This window comes from Fusarium oxysporum, chromosome 9 (genome assembly GCF_000149955.1).
Source record: "Fusarium oxysporum f. sp. lycopersici 4287 chromosome 9, whole genome shotgun sequence".
NCBI classification, from domain to species: Eukaryota; Fungi; Ascomycota; class Sordariomycetes; order Hypocreales; family Nectriaceae; genus Fusarium; species Fusarium oxysporum.
Genome location: NC_030994.1, coordinates 2,043,758 through 2,060,922, shown reverse-complemented (window position 1 = coordinate 2,060,922; position 17,165 = coordinate 2,043,758). Strand labels below are relative to the sequence as shown.

Genomic DNA, 17,165 nt, shown 5'->3' with positions numbered 1-17,165 from the left:
GTCAGTCAATAAAGAGTGCCTGTTGTCTGTGGCAGTGAGCAAGTTGAACATATCTGCATCATCCAAGTCAGGTTGCTGCTTGTCCGGAAACAACAGGGAGAAACAACTTTAATTTGTTGTCCTTGGAGGTCACCAGCATTTTTTCAAGAAAAGAAACCCTACTTCGCTTGCTTCAGTACAGCAGACGATTCAGTCACAACCGCGCACGCAAACTTGATGTGCCCGGATCAAATCGTGTGTGTGTCGCAAGGAAGTTCTATTAAGCGACCATGTATGCTTTACTACTTAATTACAGAAAACTAGATGCATAAAAGGATTCGGAAATCTGCCTTAGTAGACTGGCTTGGATAATCACCGGTCTCCTCTATCTCAAAGGGTTCAGTGAGGCCCAGATTACAACTGGTAAGACCAGGCATTTTAAGTCATGTTGCCTCATTTGACATATATACCAACCCAGCTTGTCCAACTCCATCGGGATACATAACTGTAATCTTATAGACTCCTTTGACAGTCATATTGAGGTGTGTTTGCGTGCCTTTTGTCCAACATTTCTAGCCTCTTTCTGTTCTCGTAAACTAGCCTATTCCCCAGCATGGTCTTCAGAGACAGAGAGGTAACGATTGTGTCACCCTGCAGTCACTGATGCGCATATCTTACGCGCGGGGTACATACGCACTCCCTGACAACAGCTCATTATAAACGTTGTTGTGTGATTCTGATACACAATTTGCAAACAAACTTGAGCAATTGCTTCAATATTTTACTTCCGTACGACCTCGAGCATCAGAAGTCATGGCCGCCGCAGCAGTGTCTGACCAAACTACCGACCTGAGCAAGCAATATGACACTCCCCTCGGCCTCGCTCACTCAACTATGCAAGTCCTCAAGGACAGAATCAAGCTCCATTATGATCTTGCAAGTGACTACTATTTGAGTTTGTGGTACGTGAAAACAATCTACCTCCCAGAAAGCTTAGCGATTGCTGACCCACTGGCTTACTAGGGGCGAACATATCCATCACGGGTACTGGCCAACACCAGAGTCTGAAGCCACGCAGACAAAGGAGGAAGCTCAAGCCAATCTCATTCAGCTCCTTCTCGACATTTCAAATCTTCCATCTAACAGCTCGGTTCTTGATGTTGGCTGTGGTATCGGTGGAACATCGCGGTATCTCGCTTCCAAACATGGTAGCTCTGTGACGGGCATAACCATCTCAAGCAAACAAGTCGAGATCGCAAATCGCCTGACCAAAGCTGCTATCGAAGACACCTCTTCGTCTGATGTGTCAGATGACAATGGCTTCACCAAACTCGGCGAGGGAAAAGTCAAATTTCTCGAGCTTGACGCCGAGAAGATGGGCGACTTCTTCAGCGACCAACAGGGCACCTTTGATGCAGTATGGATAAGTGAAGCTCTTAGCCATTTTCCAAACAAGGCGTTATTCTTTGAGAATGTGATGAAAGTACTCAAGCCTGGAGGCAAGTTGGTATTGGCAGATTGGTTCAAGGACGAAGATGTTGACGATACAACTTTTATCAATGATATCAAGCCTATTGAAGGTAAGGTTACATGCGAGATATTCGTATTCATGTGTTCATGAACTTAAATTGAGTGCAGATGGCATGCTACTCCCACCCCTCTGTACCCAGCAAGGGTACGTCGATCTCGCGAAGAAGGCCGGGCTTAAAGTCTTGTCTGAGCCAAAGGATATCAGTCAACAGGTCCGAAAGACATGGTGCGAACATCTTATATCTGACTGTTGATCATGAGCTTACACTCATATGTTTAGGGACATTACTTGGTCACTTGTGCAGAACCCATCTCTTTGGGCATTTGCGTTTACTCAAGGCCGGGACGGTATTGCTTTCTTGCAGTCATTTCGCGCAATGAGACGGGGTTATGCTAATGGCTCTTTTCGCTACGCTGTCATGGTATTCTATAAGGAAATGGTATGAGGCATGGGCTGTGAGAATCAGCGCGATGTTGCCTCAAAATCTAAAAATCGTGACATCTTATCCTTGATATATCATTAAATTATTCAGAGGTTTTATAAGCTGTAAACGGCACTCTCGCAAGTTATCACAAGTTACCTTATCAGTGACAAGTTCAGTATTAGTATTTGTAGACATAAATGCCGATCACGGCTGACAAGCCATTCAGGCACATGGCGTGCTAGCGCTCACGGTTCCAAGTTGGGGTAATCAGGTGATAGCTGCAGCTGCCTAATCTTGGTTCTCGTGGGAGTTCCGCTCGGCGTGACTGTACCATGAGCTGCTTGTACATTGTTTCTGATACCATATTCAAAGACTCGGAAAATTGTGTCACTGATCAAAATAAATCTGATAATTCGGAAAAGGGAGAAAAAAGCACTTCGAACCGTAGCTGCATTGCTAGATCGAGCGAGTAAACAGACGTGTTGCCAGAAAGAGCAGCAGACACTCTATCGAAGTCTGAAGTACGGACTCAAAAGATAACGTGAACATAACCAGTGACCAACGAATATTCACCCAAATACGACCGTAACGCCTTCATCATTCTCGAGGTGGGATATAGAACCGATTCCACACAGCTTACTCCCAAGCATCACCGAAGGTGTTCTCGCCGGAGTAGGTAATGTATAGGAAACTATAGGTCATGTCAGCAAGTTGCTTTCTCCAACAGTTGTGTGGAGAACGTACCCGTCCTCATCCTTGTGTTCCTCGTAGATGCTGCTCATGAGGGCGGCCGTTGGGGGAAGCACCTCGTCAACGAAGATGAAGATGGCCTTCTCGGGGGAGAGCTTGATTCGCTTGCGGATGACGTAGACGAACTGACCGACGGTCAAATCGGCGGGGACAAGGTACTTCTTCTTGTCGATGGTCGCGATGTCACTCTTCTCGACCTTTTCGCAAATAACCTATTTGTAACATGTTAGCATTCTATCGTGGTAAAGAAACGGACGGAATAAGCGGTCACTGCACGATTGCACGCGCCCGCCATTCTCTCATTGCCAAGTTGGAGCCCTAACTTGAGTCCAAATCAAAGCGACTGGTAAATTACGTACGGGAATGCGGTCAGAGTACTTCTGTCGAATGCGCTCGGCCTCAGCCTTGCGCTTCTCGAAGGGATGCTCGTCCTTGAACTTGCTGCGCATGTTGACAGTGGTGGTTGATAAGTTGTAGAGGCGGTAAGAGTGGTATCGATGGTGGAATCAAGCTGCTGGGATGGTTGACTTGTGGCAGCGGAAAATTCGGGAAAGTATGAAAAGGGAAAAAAGAAGATGGAGTTGGCGATAGATAAGGTAAAATGAGAAAAAGGTTTAGGTTACGATTTGCTTGCGTCAGGCAGAAGAAGAATGAGGAAGAGCAGAGTCACAGGCAGAAGGTGGCAGTGGCACTGACACAGACACTGGCACACAGATGAGCGGTCGAGGCGGAAGGCAGCAAGCAACCTTACTAGGTACCTAGGCGCAGACAGGTTCAGAGCTGCAGGGAGGACACAGGCACAGGGCAGGCGGCACGCTCACTCAGAAGGGGGGCTAGGCGGGCATCAAGCGGCAGGAGGACAAGCAGTGATGGGAGAGAGACAGGCGCGGGGCTATTGAGCTAAACTATAAACGGTCTAGATCAATGGTGCTCGGTGAATCACAAGAGGCCCCGCGAGGCAACAATGGCGGGGAAGCAGCAAGTCACGTCGCACTGTCTCGTCACAGGATCGAGTTTGTGAGGGAACCTTAACAAACAATTAATCACTTGGAATGAAATCCTATTTCATGCTGGTCATTAATTCATGACAAAGACGTCGAGGATCTATCACCGGGATCCGAGTGACGGGCAACGTTAGAGTGGTTTTAAGGTACAACGATTCACTATCCGGGAGAGGGTTAGTCTAAGCTGATGCATACTAATAAGCAGCTTGAGCTGCAAACGTGCCCATGTCCATCAGCTCCTTCAGGGTTCTTGATGTTGTGAATTACAATTGGGTATTGGCCAAAGTATATGTTTACCAATGAATCATGACTTGGCCGTCTTGATTGTCTCACTGAGGTAGAGTCAAGAAAAACTCAAAGTGTTACTAAATCTTGAGCTGTCTTCATCTCGAAGTTTTTTACGAACTGCACCATCCTCTGAAAGTTTGCATGGTGAAACAAATAGAGTACCTAAAGTTAGGATTGGTGAAGCAAAGTTTCTCTGCTGACCACTCATCACAACGGGAGTTGTTGGACTTTTAATGCAACTGCGACCATCTTACTAGTACCATCTACTTGGCAAAATATATAGGCCTTACAGATGGGCAACCAAATGGTGAAGCATCATGTTGGTTGCATGTGTCACTGAGTTGGTGTATATCTGCAAGTTATAACTCTTTAGTCGTAATTCAGCTTCTGTATCAAAGAGTCTAGTCAGGAACAATAGAAGTTCTATGTTCTTCAGTGACAGCCCAGTTATCAGCGCCACTTCGCATGGATACCAGTTACCGATCCTCGGGGGGGGGGGGGGGGGATAAAACTTCTGACGTTGAGGAAGGGTGCCAAAATCAACTGGTCTAAAGATCGACTAAGATACACTAAACTTACCTAAGTATTTTCGTCACTTAGGATAAAGGTCCTAAGTTTTCTTGCCTTCCCTTGCCGATGCACCAAATTGAAAGTTTGACAACTGAGGCCTTCCCTGTCAGCCACACTGCAACATCCACATCACGAGAGAAATCATGCTTATTCTACAGATTTTCTCGAATTTTTTCCAACTGATCTCATCGCCCGGAGAAGCTCTACACGAATTATAGGAGCAAACGGAGCTACAGTGGCCTAGTACCCCCGAGTGGTGCGTTGATTTTGACCGCCCTCGGCACCGGCCGGCCACCGGAGCAGACATTGTCGGGTGCCGCTCCACACTACCAAGTCCCTTAGACTCAGTCAGCCAATTGCCGAACATTCGATTCTGACTATCACCCGAGTTCCCAGTCGTTCTCATAGAGACTTTGAACCTAACAAGAGGTACCTGTACCGTACTGTCGCATCCTGGCACTCGCAAGTGGCCTCATCCGAAACGCCTGATCGTCGTATCCTTTCTATCTCTCTTTCTGTATTCGTTCTCGGCCTTCGGCCTTGTTTTGCCGCTACTGTTTCCCGGGTCCTCGGGTTGCATTGCCCAAGTATATAATATCATGGCTGCCAGACGGCCTTCCCAGCGCCTTGCTGCGTACCTTGCATCTCCTTCTACACGCTTCCCAAGAACCCAATTCGCTTCTACAAGACGCTGGCTGTCTAGTTCTGCCGGTCCTAAAGCTTCACGAACCTCTTACTTCAACTACTCTCCTCTGTGGCTCGCTGCTGTCGCCCTCGGTACAGTCGCCCCTTTAGCTTACAAGATGGTACATGCATTTCCTCGGACAACAGAAGCTCAATTGCTAACTTTATCGCTCTCAGGCCGAAATGGAACCTATTAACGCCGACCCCTCCACTCTCGCCGACCGCGATGCCCAGAAGAAGCGAGAGTCTGGCGTCAACGAAGACTCGCCTATGCGTCTGCGCATGGAAAAGTTTATTCGGGAGCAGCAGGCTCTGATTGTCGCTGAGCTCGAGAGAGTTGATGGCAAAAAGTTTCGCAAGGACGAGTGGGAGCGCCCCAATGGCGGCGGTGGCACAACCTGTGTTCTTCAAGAAGGCAACGTCTTCGAGAAGGCTGGTCTTGGCGTGAGTGTCGTCTACGGCTCGCTCCCCAAGCCTGCCATTGAGAAGATGCGCGCAAACCACAAAACCATAGACCCCAACATGGAGTCGATCGACTTCTTCGCTGCAGGCCTCAGCATGGTTCTGCATCCTTACAACCCTATGGCCCCTACGGTCCACCTTAACTACCGATACTTTGAGACAGCCAACCCCGACGGTACATCTCAAGCATGGTGGTTCGGTGGCGGTTGTGATTTGACACCCTCTTACCTCTTCGATGAGGATGCCATTCACTTCCACAAGACGATCAAGGCAGCTTGCGACGCTCACGACAAGGACTACTACCCACGATTCAAGAAGTGGTGCGATGAGTACTTCTACAATAAGCATCGAGGCGAGGCCCGTGGTATTGGTGGCATCTTCTTCGACGACCTCGATGAGACTGAGCGCGATCGCGAGAACACCTTTTCCTTTGTCCAGGACTGCCTCAAAGCCTTCCTGCCCTCTTACATTCCCATCATCGAGAAGCGCAAGGATATGCCCTACACTGAGGCAGAGAAGGATTGGCAGCAGCTGCGCCGTGGCAAGTACGTCGAGTTCAACTTGGTGCACGACCGTGGTACAGCATTTGGCCTGAACACCCCTGGATCAAGGGTCGAGAGTATCCTTATGAGCTTGCCGTTGACGGCTGGCTGGAAGTACATGCATGAGCCTGAGCCTAAGAGCAGGGAGCAGCGCCTGGTTGATGTCCTCAGGGACCCCAAGGAGTGGGTTTGAGTTACTGCTCTTTTGATCTAAGAGAGGAAATTTATTTGTGTGAAAGCATGAGGTCGAGCGATTGTTTAGTGTATCATATGCGAGGATCATAGATGGGACACCAGGGTGGTGCAGGCTATTAGATACAAAAAGACGGACAAGTTGTCCGATATGAGAATATTAAAAAAAATCAAAATAATTCATATAATTCATGAAATGGTTCGTTGAACTGGTGATTCTTGTGGAAGTTGATGCGTATTCTTGAGCTGACACTTTTGGCTGTCATTGAATATCACCACTCATCTCAAACGTGGAGACTAGACTTCTTCCTTCAACATCATTCATCGAACCATGCAAAAGCACTCGTCAACTCCACGGCAATGGAGCCTCTCCCCTCCCATCGCCAGTTGATTACATCCCTCATAAGTTCTGTCTCCAATATCGCGCCATCGACCACCGCAGAAGACATATCATCAGCGCAGCCACTTCGGGCCGCTCAACAACCCACATTATCACCCTTACAAGCCATTCTCCCCTCTCAACGGCCTCTACTATTAACTCTCCATGTGCTGTTCCCAACTCTTCTGCTCCCAGCGCTGGATCTTCTCGATCGGGGTCTCGTTATCAGGCTAGTGCGAAATGAGGAGCTTCAAGATGGGATTTCATCAGATAAGATAAAGAACGACATGTTTCTTGTTCGCTCTCTCGCTACAACACTTTCACGCCGCACGCGAGACTTCAGTACATCATCGAAGCGCTACGTTGTGCATCTTGATGTGTGGAATTGTACATGTCCGAGCTTTACGTTGGATGCTTTCCCAGCTCATGCTCATGCTGTCTCAACTACGAACCAAGTACAGCAGTTACCAACTGAAGATGGAGAGTGGTCCTTTGGAGGCATGAGTATGGATCTACGGGGAGATGCTCCTCCATGTTGCAAACACCTACTTGCATGCTTACTTGTGGATAAGTGGTCAGAAATGCTCGGCATGTGTGTTGAGGATCGGGTTGTATCAAAAGATGAAATGGCTGGTATCGTAGCCAACTTGTAAATATGGTTCATCATAGCAGTATCGAAAGACCCGTCTCTCAAGACGTATTTGTCCAGTATGTATTATCCGCGCTCCGTCCTCTAATAATCCAGTTTGATATGATCAATGTACAAAGGCGCTTTTGCCGTGACCTTTGGCCAGGATATTGCCGTGGTTCCCCCCTCCGCCAGACGCCAAAGAGCCTCAGTCCAAGTTTAGTTCATCTGCCAGGTCTTTTGTCTTTGTTCCTTATTTCTTAGTCTCCTTGTTCTCCTTGTCCTTTTCCGCGCCCTCCTTGGAATCACCACTTGAACCATTGGCGCCCTCCTTCTTCTCATCCTTGCCATTGATCTCTTCCTTCTTAGCCTCCTTCTCCTCCTGCTGTTGTCTGTTCTGGATCTTGTTCTCAATCAGATCGTGGAATGCTGTGATGGCGCGGATCAGACTGCTCAGGTAAATAGCCATAAGCTGGTCGTTGGTCTTGACGCTCATCGCATATGCCAACTCGCCACCGCCAGACTTGCCATCTCCTTCGGGTGTCGAGAGATTAGGCAGCAGGTTGAAGACATCCTGCAAATTTCCGAGGATCGCGTGGTTTACTGGTAGTTGCTTGTCGAGAACCTTCTGGAGGTATGTGCCGATATCTCGAAGGCGCAGGTGCAAGCCCTGGAGTGATTGAAGCTGGTTTGTGACTCGTGTGGACAATGTGCCGGCGGCCACATCGCGGATATCTCTTAGCAGGTGCTCAACGCCAATCTCCTCTGCTTCCTCAGCCTCGATAACGGAAGGAGTGTGAACAAATGTTCGGGCAGTGGTTGTGCCGTCCTAGTGAGTGTCAGTAGCTGGCTGGGGGCCTGAAATCAGGAAGGCTTGTCAACATACGTCCTTGATCTCGTCAACGGCGAAGTAAGCATCTGTAGGAACTCCCGACTCCTTGGGCTGAACATCGACAATAACGAGCAGAGGGTTGGGTGTGTAGCGCTTGAAGAGTTCGTTGATTTCCAAATCGGATGCACGTAGCTTGGGACCAGTGTGGTACCATCCTATGAGCTTCTCTCGGGCGTTGACCTTCTTGAACATGTCGTTCATTGACTCGACGTAGTTGTGGTCAAGGAACCATACTGAAGGGTCCTTCTCATCCTCCTCGAAGGGAACTGTGTGACAATTGTAAGCGCCGCCCAACTTACGGTCCCATGATACTAGGATAACACACCAGCAAAACTGTTTGACACTCTCACGTCGTTTCCATCATTTTGTCCTAAAAGAACACCAACTACTCGTCGCTTTGTCTTGGTAGAAACAGTTCGGTTGTAGTGGTCGACGGCTGAGAGAAGGACGAGGGGCGCAACGGTGACGTTTCGAGTAACGAGGGAGAGGGTTTCTGCTGTTGTAGTAGGCATCGTTGCTTCGTCAATGTATATCTATTACGACGGATGCTGAACTGTGTAGAGGTATAAATCAATGCGCGATCGTAGTCGTGCAGGCGCGGCAAAATTGGAGGTAGAGTCGTGATGTTGATGCAGTGATTATTGTGGCCGCACGTACGTAGTCTTGAGGCTGCCTTCTTGGGGAAGCTTAGCTCCCGATTGGGCCAGGCACCTTGGAGACTTCAGGCTGAAGCCTTGCAGTGCCATATCACGTGGAAGCAGCCACAGTCAGCCATTCAGCCACATGTCATGAACTAAGCGGCATCGTGACCAAGAGAATTGAAAGCACAGGCCCCTGAACAAAGAAAAGCAAGAATCTTCAAATTTGGACTAGTGAATAAACAGAGAGAGCAGCGTTGCTTTTTTTGTTGATTGTACTACTGACATCATAGGCAGATGAACGGTTGAATCGACCTGTGTTACAGTACCAAATCTGATGCTACATTTGGTTAGATGGATAGTGACCTACCTAGGTCATCATCCTAGGGAATTACATATACAGGCAAACTCACAATAAGCAAGACGATGGTGTCTTTTAAGGAGTCAAATTCAAGTATCAGGCCAACACTTATTTGCTGAATCCGGCATAGCGTGGCCAGATCTTCCACTTATGGTAAGCGACTCGATTCTGGTGAGATTGCCGCCCACTTGGGCCTCGGTGCGAACCGGAGTACGGTAATAAGGATGTACATATTGAGGGAAGAACCATTGAAGAAGCAGGGTCCAATACGAAATTGTATATGATGATGCCATCACTATAGACTCTAGACTTGGCTTCGGGACATCTGTAGGAGAGCGGAAAGATGGAGGCTAACGTGCTAATGCCGGCTATTAACACACCTACACGTGGGCGCAAGCGTTGAGTTACGAGGGTGCCATGTCACTACTACTCGAATAGGATATAACAGAACGAAGACACTCGTGCAGCGATACTAACTACCGATAGTCGTTCCTTGCACGAGTGTTGCTAGCCGTGAAAGGACAAACGAGGAGGCCAGTTGTATGCAGACCGAGGTGTGGCCGTTTTTCTGCAACAGATGAAATGCTAAGAGAGTTATTCTTGAATTGTTGAACCGGCGGGGATATACCGGATCAAAGGGGCCGGTGGCATCCCAACTCTCTGAACCTCGGTCCTGGCGACCGAACAAACTCCGTTGCGTTATGGCAGTTGTAAGCTGACCTTCCGCCATTGGCTTCGGCCAAGTACGGTTATAGCATCCTGGAGTATAGTGAGATGAGGCGAAACGGGCATGTTCCGGATACGGCTGTTGTTGAGACAAGTTGCGAACTACCCTAGGTATCTGTATATCGGTGATGTATATAGATGAAGGATTGAAGACCTGGGATGATAGCGATGCTTATAACTGGGAACTTATAGCAATTACAATGGCTCATGCTGGAAGGCCACACGTTCTCACCGTATTTAAATTTATACATGTCAAGTAATGTTATTGTTGGAGCTTGGTCGTGTTACGAACAGGTGGTGGTCTCTATAACGCCGCAGCTGTACCGAGTACCTTGTCCCCAGCCTGTGATTGAAAGCTTGCTTTTGGGGTATTGATGTGCATGTTTTGAGCCCTGAAGACGTTACTTACAAATTAACGCTGTACCAAACAAATCTAAGCAATACCAATTATCCAGAGTTCACAAAACTGCCTCTGTTTATCCACACAAATATATGAATACCCGTTAAATATCAAAAGCCACGATTGCTCTCACCTCAAGCCCAAGGCGTATCCCCAGCAGGTTAATTACAGGGGTGTACCCCCATCATCATCGCTCCAGCAGAAACGGTCTCAGTTGACCAATCACAGCTCGCTAAAGCTTCTCCCCCAAACCTCCCGTCCTCCGGCTACGCACTCAAGATTTCCCTGTCTTGACTTTGTTCCTCGCTTTTTTCTCTCTCTTCTTCCACTTCGATCCCCTCAGCCTCACACCGAAGAACAAAGTCTCTCGTCAATTTCATCTTTGCTTCTCTGGATCTCCCAAGATCTCTTCCAATTGCCCGCCAGAACAAGTTCCAGTTCCAAATTCATCTTCCGCAACCGCAACAATGGGTTTCATTGAGGACGAGCTTAAGCAGCTCAAGGATGTTATTAGCACCATTGACACTCGCATCAAGAAGCTCGAGGCGCGAGCCACTGGCGGTCCCGTCTCTACTGAAGAGATCCGAATGATCCTCATCGGTCCTCCTGGTGCTGGTGAGTGTTTTTGCGCCGCAAATGCTCGCTTAGTCTTTTACTAACTGTGCTTCCCAGGAAAGGGAACCCAGGCCCCCAAGATCAAGGAGCGCTTCTCTTGCTGTCACTTGGTACGTTAATTCGCGTCGCAAAAACACAGCCATTCAAAGTCTCGGCCTTCTAACATGTATTTTTCTTGCGCAGGCTACCGGTGACATGCTGCGATCCCAGGTCGCTAAGAAGACCCCTCTCGGTGTCGAGGCCAAGAAGATCATGGATGCGGGCGGTCTGGTCAGCGACGACATCATGATTGGCATGATTAAGGAGGAGCTTAACAGCAACAAGGAGTGCCAGGGCGGGTGAGTTGCATTATTCCACGGTTTTCGGGTTCCAGACGTTTTGAGCCCGCAAATCTCGATCTACACCGACGTGATCGACGAAACAGGATACTAATAATTCGCGCTTCAGTTTCATCCTCGATGGTTTCCCTCGAACTGTCCCCCAGGCCGAGAGCCTCGATGCCATGCTCACAGAGCGTAACCAGAAGCTCCAGCATGCCGTCGAGCTCCAGATCGACGACTCTCTTCTCGTTGCCCGTATCACTGGACGATTAGTCCACCCCGCTTCCGGACGCTCATATCACACCACCTTCAACCCTCCCAAGGAGTACATGAAGGACGACATTACTGGCGAGCCTCTTATCCAGCGAAGTGACGACAACGCCGAGGCTCTGAAGAAGCGTCTTGTTACCTACCACAAGCAGACCGCCCCTGTTGTGGGTTACTACAAGAAGACTGGTATTTGGAGCGGCCTCGACGCCAGCCAAGAACCTGGCCAAGTGTGGAAGAACATGCTTAAGGTCCTTAACGAGAAGCGAGCTTAAATTCTGCCCGGAGTGGTTGACTTCTCCCAGCTGCCATTTGGTGCGGCTGAGGCAACAAGACGAATGCTGAGTGAAAATAAAAGCCAGCTCGTCTTGGATATATGAACGGTATGAACTGTAAACTGGGGGAGGCGAAAGGGAGAGTGGAGAGTCCAATCTTCCAGGCAAAAGAGGCGTTAAAAGGTAGAGGGTTTGTCTGCGGTGCGGTCTTGTTTGGCCATGTGTGGAAAAAGCTACCTACTTTGGACGACGATTAGCCATGTATCAAAATGTCTTTTTACAATAGTTTCCAACCAACAGAAAGTTGGCTTTCGAAGCGTTAACTATATCTGGCCTAACTGTTTCTCGTGAAGATGGAATGCAGATGAGGCTATGTTTTGACGACATATCGTCCTCCTCAAAATATACATGGCACAGTTATGGGCTTAGTCTCAGATAGACTAGAACCCCCTACCCAGATCATAGTCCTAAAATCGACTTACACAACCTCAGTTTCAATATTGATCAAACTATGACTCTGCAATATTTGGCCTGAGTCTCTATTGAAACGCATTTGGAGCCCTATATAGGACTCCTCGGCATAACATCTATACTAATGATATCATTGAAAGCATTCTGTTTGAATGCAGAAATTCTCCTCCTAGCCACCAGTCTACCAAGCAAGTACGCCCGTTTTTAAGGAACACACCAAGCTCCCTCGCAATGCTTCAAAAATAGAAAGAGGAAAATACGACACCCTGATTTCCAAGGCGGTGTCGGCAATTATGAGAATGTCGGGATCAAGAAAGGATAAGGGGCAATCTTGAGGGCCGGGTAAAATAAGCCAGTATGGGTGGGAGTGAATACGTCGAGGGAGAGACTGGCGTTTGGTAAGGTAGGTAGTAAGAGTTATGTCACACAACTTGAGAGCGTAATTCGTTGAGTCTTATCATAAAATAGCAAGGGATTTCTCACCCCGCGAGTACCTATCGCTTCGGGGTCGCTGACAGGGGAAGGTCAGTAGAGGTAGAGCGAGTCGCGGAAGCGCAACTGACCATTGACCATCTGCCTCTGCTTGTTAAGCCAGCTCCGCGGAGCTTCGTGCCGCCTTTGCAAAACGACATGGTTGCTCTGAAGCCGGCTCGTAAGATCATACCATGCTGATGAGATGAGAGCGTTCTCTCTTTCAAGGTTCCGGATAATTTGATCGCTCGCGGCCTTGAGTCACGGATAATCAGTACAGGTTCCAGTCACAGCAAGAAAAACATGATGAAAACAGATGATGTTACTATATACACAAGAAGAAATAAAACGTACCTTTTGTGCAGCCACGGCCTCCCCATCGTGTGCAGCCTTGAGTTTACGTTGTAGGTCGATCCTGTCCGTCTCTGATCGTTCAAGTTGCTAGAACATATCTGTCAGCCAACTCAATCTACCGGATTGCGCATGCATATCAATAGGTCCCTCTAGCTCCCCTACTTGCCCTCGCTGGAGGGGACGCAGGGGTAGCAGTGCAGAAGCAGGTCTCGGGATCTCAGTCCCAATGGGATCTAGCAATGAACTCGGTCCACCATCTGCAAATGTGGTATTCAAAGGCCAAGCGGCATCGTCTTCTAACGACGTCTGGCTATCTTTGTCTGGGACCACTGGGTCTTCCCCATCACCATTAATAATTGCATCAAAAAATGGACTCACCTCGCGGATTTCTCTGAGGCGGGCACGCAGCTTCTCAATCAGCTCGCCCTTCTTGCTGGGGTCAGGTGGTGCATCGCCTGTGCCATTGATGTCTTGCAGCTCCCGGCCCTCTTCAACCTCCTTACGTAGCTTATCCTTGGTAAGGAGAGCATCGACAAGCTGGGTTTGCTGCGCATCTCGTTCAGCAATGGTATAGCTGAGCTGCTCTCTTGTGTAGTCGAGCTCAGACTTGAGGGATGAGATGATGGTAACATCAGCGCTCTTGAGCTCCTTAAGAGCATCTGCCCCCTCTTTGTCAAGAGCCGAGAGCTGAGCCTTAGCAGCAAGAAGTTCGCGGCCTTGATCTGCCACCTGAACGGAGAGGTCCTTCTCCCTCTTCTTCGACTGTTCGAGTTCGAATTCGCACTGCAATAATGACTGCTTAATGTTGAGAAAGGCCTTGGTCCTGTAGTAATCCGAAGTAAGTATGTGATTCCCATCAGGAGCATCGGCTTCATCAATTGCTTTGACTAACCCTTCGCCGGTCATGTTGTTGATCAGAGCCTCCATTTGATCATGCAAAACAGCATGCTTTTCGAAAATGTCGTTATAGTTCTTTTGAAGGTGAGCACGTTGTCGCTTCTCTTCGTCCAGCTCTCGGCGTAGCGGCGCAGTATCCCCAGAACCGACTGTGCTACGCAACAAATCGTTCTCGGCCTTTAGGCGAGATAGTTCTAGGGGTAGGTTAACTTGGCTAGGTTGGCCGTCCTCGGTAGCTGCATCGTTAAGTTCATCCTCGAGATTTCCTGCCACACCTAACGCGCCGGGTTCTGCACTTTGTGCGGCTCCTCCGCTCTCTAGTTGCTCCTGGAGATCCTTGATGAAGTTCTCATCGTGGCTTTGACGTGCCCTCAAACGAATCACCTCGTCCTCCAGTGCCGCGATGTCCTTTATCAGCTGGTTCTTTTGGCTGCGTTCGTCCCAAAGATGTTGCTCGGACTGAGTAATCATCTTGGTTAACTCATCCTCTGCTTTCCTCGTACGAGTCCCCCTATCTTGGTCTTCCAGCAGGATTTTAATCTGGTCTTGTAACTCTGTCTTCTCATACTGTAGATTTTGCACCTCCTTGACGAGATGTTGCTGGGACTCGAGTTTCTGCTTATACCGCTCTGCAGTATTGGCTTTCTTCTCAAGATCCTCAGCTTTGTGTTTCCATTCCGTTGCTTGGTCGCGAAGCTCTTCTGCCTCTTTACATTTTTCTGTCAATTTGAGGACTTCAGCTTCAAGTTGCGACTTGATGCGCTCGTCTCTTCGTATTGTTTCCTCATGTCTAGCAATGAGTTCCATCTGGTCATGCACCTGAATCTCTAGGTTCTTGATCATCTCGGCATTGTTAGCACCATCTATAGTGGCCTTCCGCAAGACCTCCAGTTCCCGGTCGTTCTTCTCTTTATCAAACCGGAGCTCCTCGTGACTTGTTTGTAAATGATCAAGCCTGGTGATATAATCTGACAGCTGTCTCTTTGTTAAGTCAAGTTGTGACCGCAAGGCTGCATTCTGCTCTTCAACGAGTAGATCGATGTCTCGCGCCTCCATAACAGCGTCGATGGCTTCATCCACATCGTCGTCGCCTTGTGAACTGTTGATATCCTGTTGTATTGTCTGGATTATTTGCATAATCTCTGCCTGAGTATGTTTGTCGAGACCTGTTATCCGAGGAATATAATGCTGGGCTTCGGGGCCTAGTGCGGCCACTCCCAACATGACAGCCAATAGCTGTAGAGTTAGCCGTACGTACCATGACTGTACAGAAGAGAGATTTACCTGACTGATGCCTTGAGCATCAGGATTCTCGGCGATTGCATGGTAGTCGAACTTCTTTGCCTGACAAGCAAGCTCGGGAACTGCTCGTCGAATGTAGCGGAAGAGACCCTTGTAGATGCTCTGAATGTTGCGCTTGTTTGTCAAGTAGCGGGATGTATTGGAATTTGTCTCGAGGGCGGACGTGTCAAAGCTAGGATCCAGTTGATGTAAAATTAGACCAAGGGTGACACCGTCGATGAGGTCCTCGACTGATTCTACCATGCGTTTCGGCTCGAAGACTCGTTTGATCTGAGGGGCATCTTCGGTCAGATTGGAGCTAGAAGACGGTGAGGGCTCTTCCTCGAAGACACTTACGGCTTTTATAAGCGCAGCCTGCGCGTTAGCACTATAGCCTGGCATCGTGTACTAAGTATTGTGCGGCCGGAGCCAAATATTAGTGAGTAAAGCAGTCGATCAGGTCGTCGCCGTCGGGAGTGATAATGATGGTGGAATTATAGGGAGTTGCGTCGCGTGTCTGGTAGCAGGGGTAATGATTTTCGAGGCATTCGACGGCATGTCGGAATGGGATTCGAGGGTTTTAAAAGGAGCTGTTATGAGGAGATCAAGATCGGTCGTTCCATTGCTCAGTGATTGTCGTGTGAGTGTTCAGTGCGAACTCAAGGTTAGAGGGAGCATTGTTCTTCAACGTTTCGGCGACATTGGGCCCTTGTTGGCTTGAGCTATGCGGTCGGGTGGGCTTATCGATTTGACAAGGGTAACAGCGTAGGGGCCCACGGGAAGTTCGAATAGCGTGCTTAGTCTGTCAGATGGGCCAGCCAAAACTTTAGGATTTATAGAAGCAATTTCGAGGCTCAGCAACTAACGAAAGTACTGTAGGGATGTTAATTTGTCTAGTGTTGGGGTATAATGGTCATGAGTCACGCATAGTTCTCTCTCGACATACCTCGCCCGTCTACCGATATGAAGTTAAGGTGATCGAATGTTAGTGAATCGTCGAATTCAATGTTGCTGGATGTCAACTGTGGCGTTGTGGCGTACCTAATGACACCCGATGTAAGGAGTGGCATCTGAGGCATTCTTTGTCGCAGAAGTGTACGAATACCGGAATAAGATACAGAAAGCGTGGCTGCGCGGCCTGAAATTGTCTCGAACGGTCGACATACACAACAACAACAACAATAAGATCAATACACTGACAAACTACAATGACGCATCTCCATACTCGTTAGTGGGGGTGTCGTGATGTGTAGGTGCGGGATGTTCATGGGGGCGCGACATGATGTTCAGCCTTAATAGATACATTATGCTTCAACCAATCTGGACCCCTGAACCCAAAAGGATGATAGAGTGAACATATCAGCACACCAATAGAACAAGGGTTCATGAAGGCGCTATTCAGTAGTCAAAATATGGCACTCCAGAGGAGCATAGGCCAAAATAGCTGGGTTCTGTCACTCCCATGTTATCAACTCGGTGGAGCTGTACTGGCTTAGGTATTTCGCATTGACAGCTGTTGAACATGTGTTTCGAGTTGATGCCTATCATATGCCTAACATCACAAGCAGCCGCGGATATGTTGAATAACAAAAGTTCTATTCCACCTGGGAGAGGTTTTGTAATAATATTGAGCTCATTGAATCTCGTAACGAGTGTTCTCTTCCAGACAATACCGAGGCTCCTATCCTATAACGCCCAAACAAAGGATATCACTATCCCAATACTGCCGTGAAACCCCGGTCAGTTCATTTCAAAGGCATGCTG

At 48.5% G+C, this 17,165-nt stretch overlaps 7 protein-coding genes across 12 annotated transcripts; 4 read left to right on the top strand and 3 right to left on the bottom strand.

Moving 5' to 3' along the window:
• Window positions 1-189: 189 nt before the first annotated feature.
• On the top strand, window positions 190-2,100 carry FOXG_12666 (uncharacterized protein). Of its 2 annotated transcripts, XM_018392497.1 has the most exons (5): window positions 190-402; window positions 458-941; window positions 1,003-1,559; window positions 1,618-1,735; window positions 1,790-2,100. In XM_018392497.1, the coding sequence occupies exons 2-5, from the start codon at window positions 793-795 to the stop codon at window positions 1,953-1,955; spliced, it is 990 nt and encodes a 329-aa protein (XP_018251012.1). In that variant the 5' UTR covers window positions 190-402; window positions 458-792; the 3' UTR covers window positions 1,956-2,100. The 2 variants fall into 2 exon arrangements, with proteins under 2 accessions (XP_018251012.1, XP_018251013.1); XM_018392498.1 differs by lacking the exons at window positions 1,618-1,735; window positions 1,790-2,100 and having other exon boundaries at window positions 1,003-1,615.
• FOXG_12665 (autophagy-like protein 8) lies at window positions 1,677-3,519 on the bottom strand. The gene is made up of 4 exons (XM_018392496.1): window positions 3,044-3,519; window positions 2,679-2,896; window positions 1,799-2,625; window positions 1,677-1,695 (listed from the first exon to the last, which is right to left on the bottom strand). The coding sequence occupies exons 1-3, from the start codon at window positions 3,131-3,133 to the stop codon at window positions 2,571-2,573; spliced, it is 363 nt and encodes a 120-aa protein (XP_018251011.1). The 5' UTR covers window positions 3,134-3,519; the 3' UTR covers window positions 1,677-1,695; window positions 1,799-2,570.
• Window positions 3,520-4,727: 1,208 nt separating this feature from the next.
• On the bottom strand, window positions 4,728-9,431 carry FOXG_12662 (26S proteasome regulatory subunit rpn-8). Of its 2 annotated transcripts, XM_018392492.1 has the most exons (3): window positions 8,651-9,431; window positions 8,320-8,591; window positions 4,728-8,262 (listed from the first exon to the last, which is right to left on the bottom strand). In XM_018392492.1, exons 1-3 carry the CDS (start codon window positions 8,835-8,837, stop codon window positions 7,687-7,689), a joined length of 1,035 nt encoding a protein of 344 aa, XP_018251007.1. In that variant the 5' UTR covers window positions 8,838-9,431; the 3' UTR covers window positions 4,728-7,686. The 2 variants fall into 2 exon arrangements, with proteins under 2 accessions (XP_018251007.1, XP_018251008.1); XM_018392493.1 differs by having other exon boundaries at window positions 8,320-9,431.
• FOXG_12664 (coproporphyrinogen III oxidase) lies at window positions 5,146-6,427 on the top strand (the record flags this gene model as incomplete). Its single annotated transcript, XM_018392495.1, has 2 exons — window positions 5,146-5,352; window positions 5,408-6,427. 2 exons carry the CDS (start codon window positions 5,146-5,148, stop codon window positions 6,425-6,427), a joined length of 1,227 nt encoding a protein of 408 aa, XP_018251010.1.
• Window positions 6,787-7,458, top strand: FOXG_12663 (uncharacterized protein; the record flags this gene model as incomplete). Its single annotated transcript, XM_018392494.1, has 1 exon — window positions 6,787-7,458. The coding sequence occupies one exon, from the start codon at window positions 6,787-6,789 to the stop codon at window positions 7,456-7,458; it is 672 nt and encodes a 223-aa protein (XP_018251009.1).
• A 1,029-nt stretch (window positions 9,432-10,460) lies between the features above and the next one.
• FOXG_12661 (adenylate kinase 1) lies at window positions 10,461-12,566 on the top strand. 2 transcript variants are annotated; one of them, XM_018392490.1, is made up of 4 exons: window positions 10,461-11,065; window positions 11,123-11,175; window positions 11,249-11,403; window positions 11,513-12,566. In XM_018392490.1, exons 1-4 carry the CDS (start codon window positions 10,918-10,920, stop codon window positions 11,925-11,927), a joined length of 771 nt encoding a protein of 256 aa, XP_018251005.1. In that variant the 5' UTR covers window positions 10,461-10,917; the 3' UTR covers window positions 11,928-12,566. The 2 variants fall into 2 exon arrangements, with proteins under 2 accessions (XP_018251005.1, XP_018251006.1); XM_018392491.1 differs by lacking the exon at window positions 10,461-11,065 and having other exon boundaries at window positions 11,067-11,175.
• Window positions 12,399-16,556, bottom strand: FOXG_12660 (uncharacterized protein). Of its 3 annotated transcripts, XM_018392488.1 has the most exons (9): window positions 16,443-16,556; window positions 16,348-16,356; window positions 15,759-16,274; window positions 15,405-15,692; window positions 14,116-15,356; window positions 13,602-14,046; window positions 13,224-13,310; window positions 12,962-13,124; window positions 12,399-12,909 (listed from the first exon to the last, which is right to left on the bottom strand). In XM_018392488.1, the coding sequence occupies exons 3-9, from the start codon at window positions 15,801-15,803 to the stop codon at window positions 12,893-12,895; spliced, it is 2,286 nt and encodes a 761-aa protein (XP_018251003.1). In that variant the 5' UTR covers window positions 15,804-16,274; window positions 16,348-16,356; window positions 16,443-16,556; the 3' UTR covers window positions 12,399-12,892. The 3 variants fall into 3 exon arrangements, with proteins under 3 accessions (XP_018251003.1, XP_018251004.1, XP_018251002.1); XM_018392489.1 differs by lacking the exon at window positions 16,443-16,556 and having other exon boundaries at window positions 15,759-16,197; window positions 16,348-16,371; XM_018392487.1 differs by lacking the exon at window positions 16,443-16,556 and having other exon boundaries at window positions 12,399-13,124; window positions 15,759-16,197; window positions 16,348-16,371.
• Window positions 16,557-17,165: the final 609 nt, after the last annotated feature.

Coding starts and splice junctions, on each gene's coding strand:
- FOXG_12662 (XM_018392492.1), bottom strand. CDS start 8,837: ATGCCTACTACAACAGCAGAAACCCTCTCCCTCGTTACTCGAAACGTC. Junction 8,592..8,650: donor AGTGTCAAACAGTTTTGCTG/GTGTGTTATCCT, acceptor ATTGTCACACAG/TTCCCTTCGAGGAGGATGAG. Junction 8,263..8,319: donor CCGTTGACGAGATCAAGGAC/GTATGTTGACAA, acceptor GACACTCACTAG/GACGGCACAACCACTGCCCG.
- FOXG_12661 (XM_018392490.1), top strand. CDS start 10,918: ATGGGTTTCATTGAGGACGAGCTTAAGCAGCTCAAGGATGTTATTAGC. Junction 11,066..11,122: donor CATCGGTCCTCCTGGTGCTG/GTGAGTGTTTTT, acceptor TGTGCTTCCCAG/GAAAGGGAACCCAGGCCCCC. Junction 11,404..11,512: donor AACAAGGAGTGCCAGGGCGG/GTGAGTTGCATT, acceptor TTCGCGCTTCAG/TTTCATCCTCGATGGTTTCC.
- FOXG_12665 (XM_018392496.1), bottom strand. CDS start 3,133: ATGCGCAGCAAGTTCAAGGACGAGCATCCCTTCGAGAAGCGCAAGGCT. Junction 2,897..3,043: donor AGTACTCTGACCGCATTCCC/GTACGTAATTTA, acceptor TGTTACAAATAG/GTTATTTGCGAAAAGGTCGA. Junction 2,626..2,678: donor GAACACAAGGATGAGGACGG/GTACGTTCTCCA, acceptor CATGACCTATAG/TTTCCTATACATTACCTACT.
- FOXG_12660 (XM_018392487.1), bottom strand. CDS start 15,803: ATGCCAGGCTATAGTGCTAACGCGCAGGCTGCGCTTATAAAAGCC. Junction 15,693..15,758: donor AGGCTGCGCTTATAAAAGCC/GTAAGTGTCTTC, acceptor GATGCCCCTCAG/ATCAAACGAGTCTTCGAGCC. Junction 13,311..13,601: donor GCCTCAGAGAAATCCGCGAG/GTGAGTCCATTT, acceptor GATATGTTCTAG/CAACTTGAACGATCAGAGAC.
- FOXG_12666 (XM_018392497.1), top strand. CDS start 793: ATGGCCGCCGCAGCAGTGTCTGACCAAACTACCGACCTGAGCAAGCAA. Junction 942..1,002: donor GACTACTATTTGAGTTTGTG/GTACGTGAAAAC, acceptor CTGGCTTACTAG/GGGCGAACATATCCATCACG. Junction 1,560..1,617: donor TGATATCAAGCCTATTGAAG/GTAAGGTTACAT, acceptor AATTGAGTGCAG/ATGGCATGCTACTCCCACCC.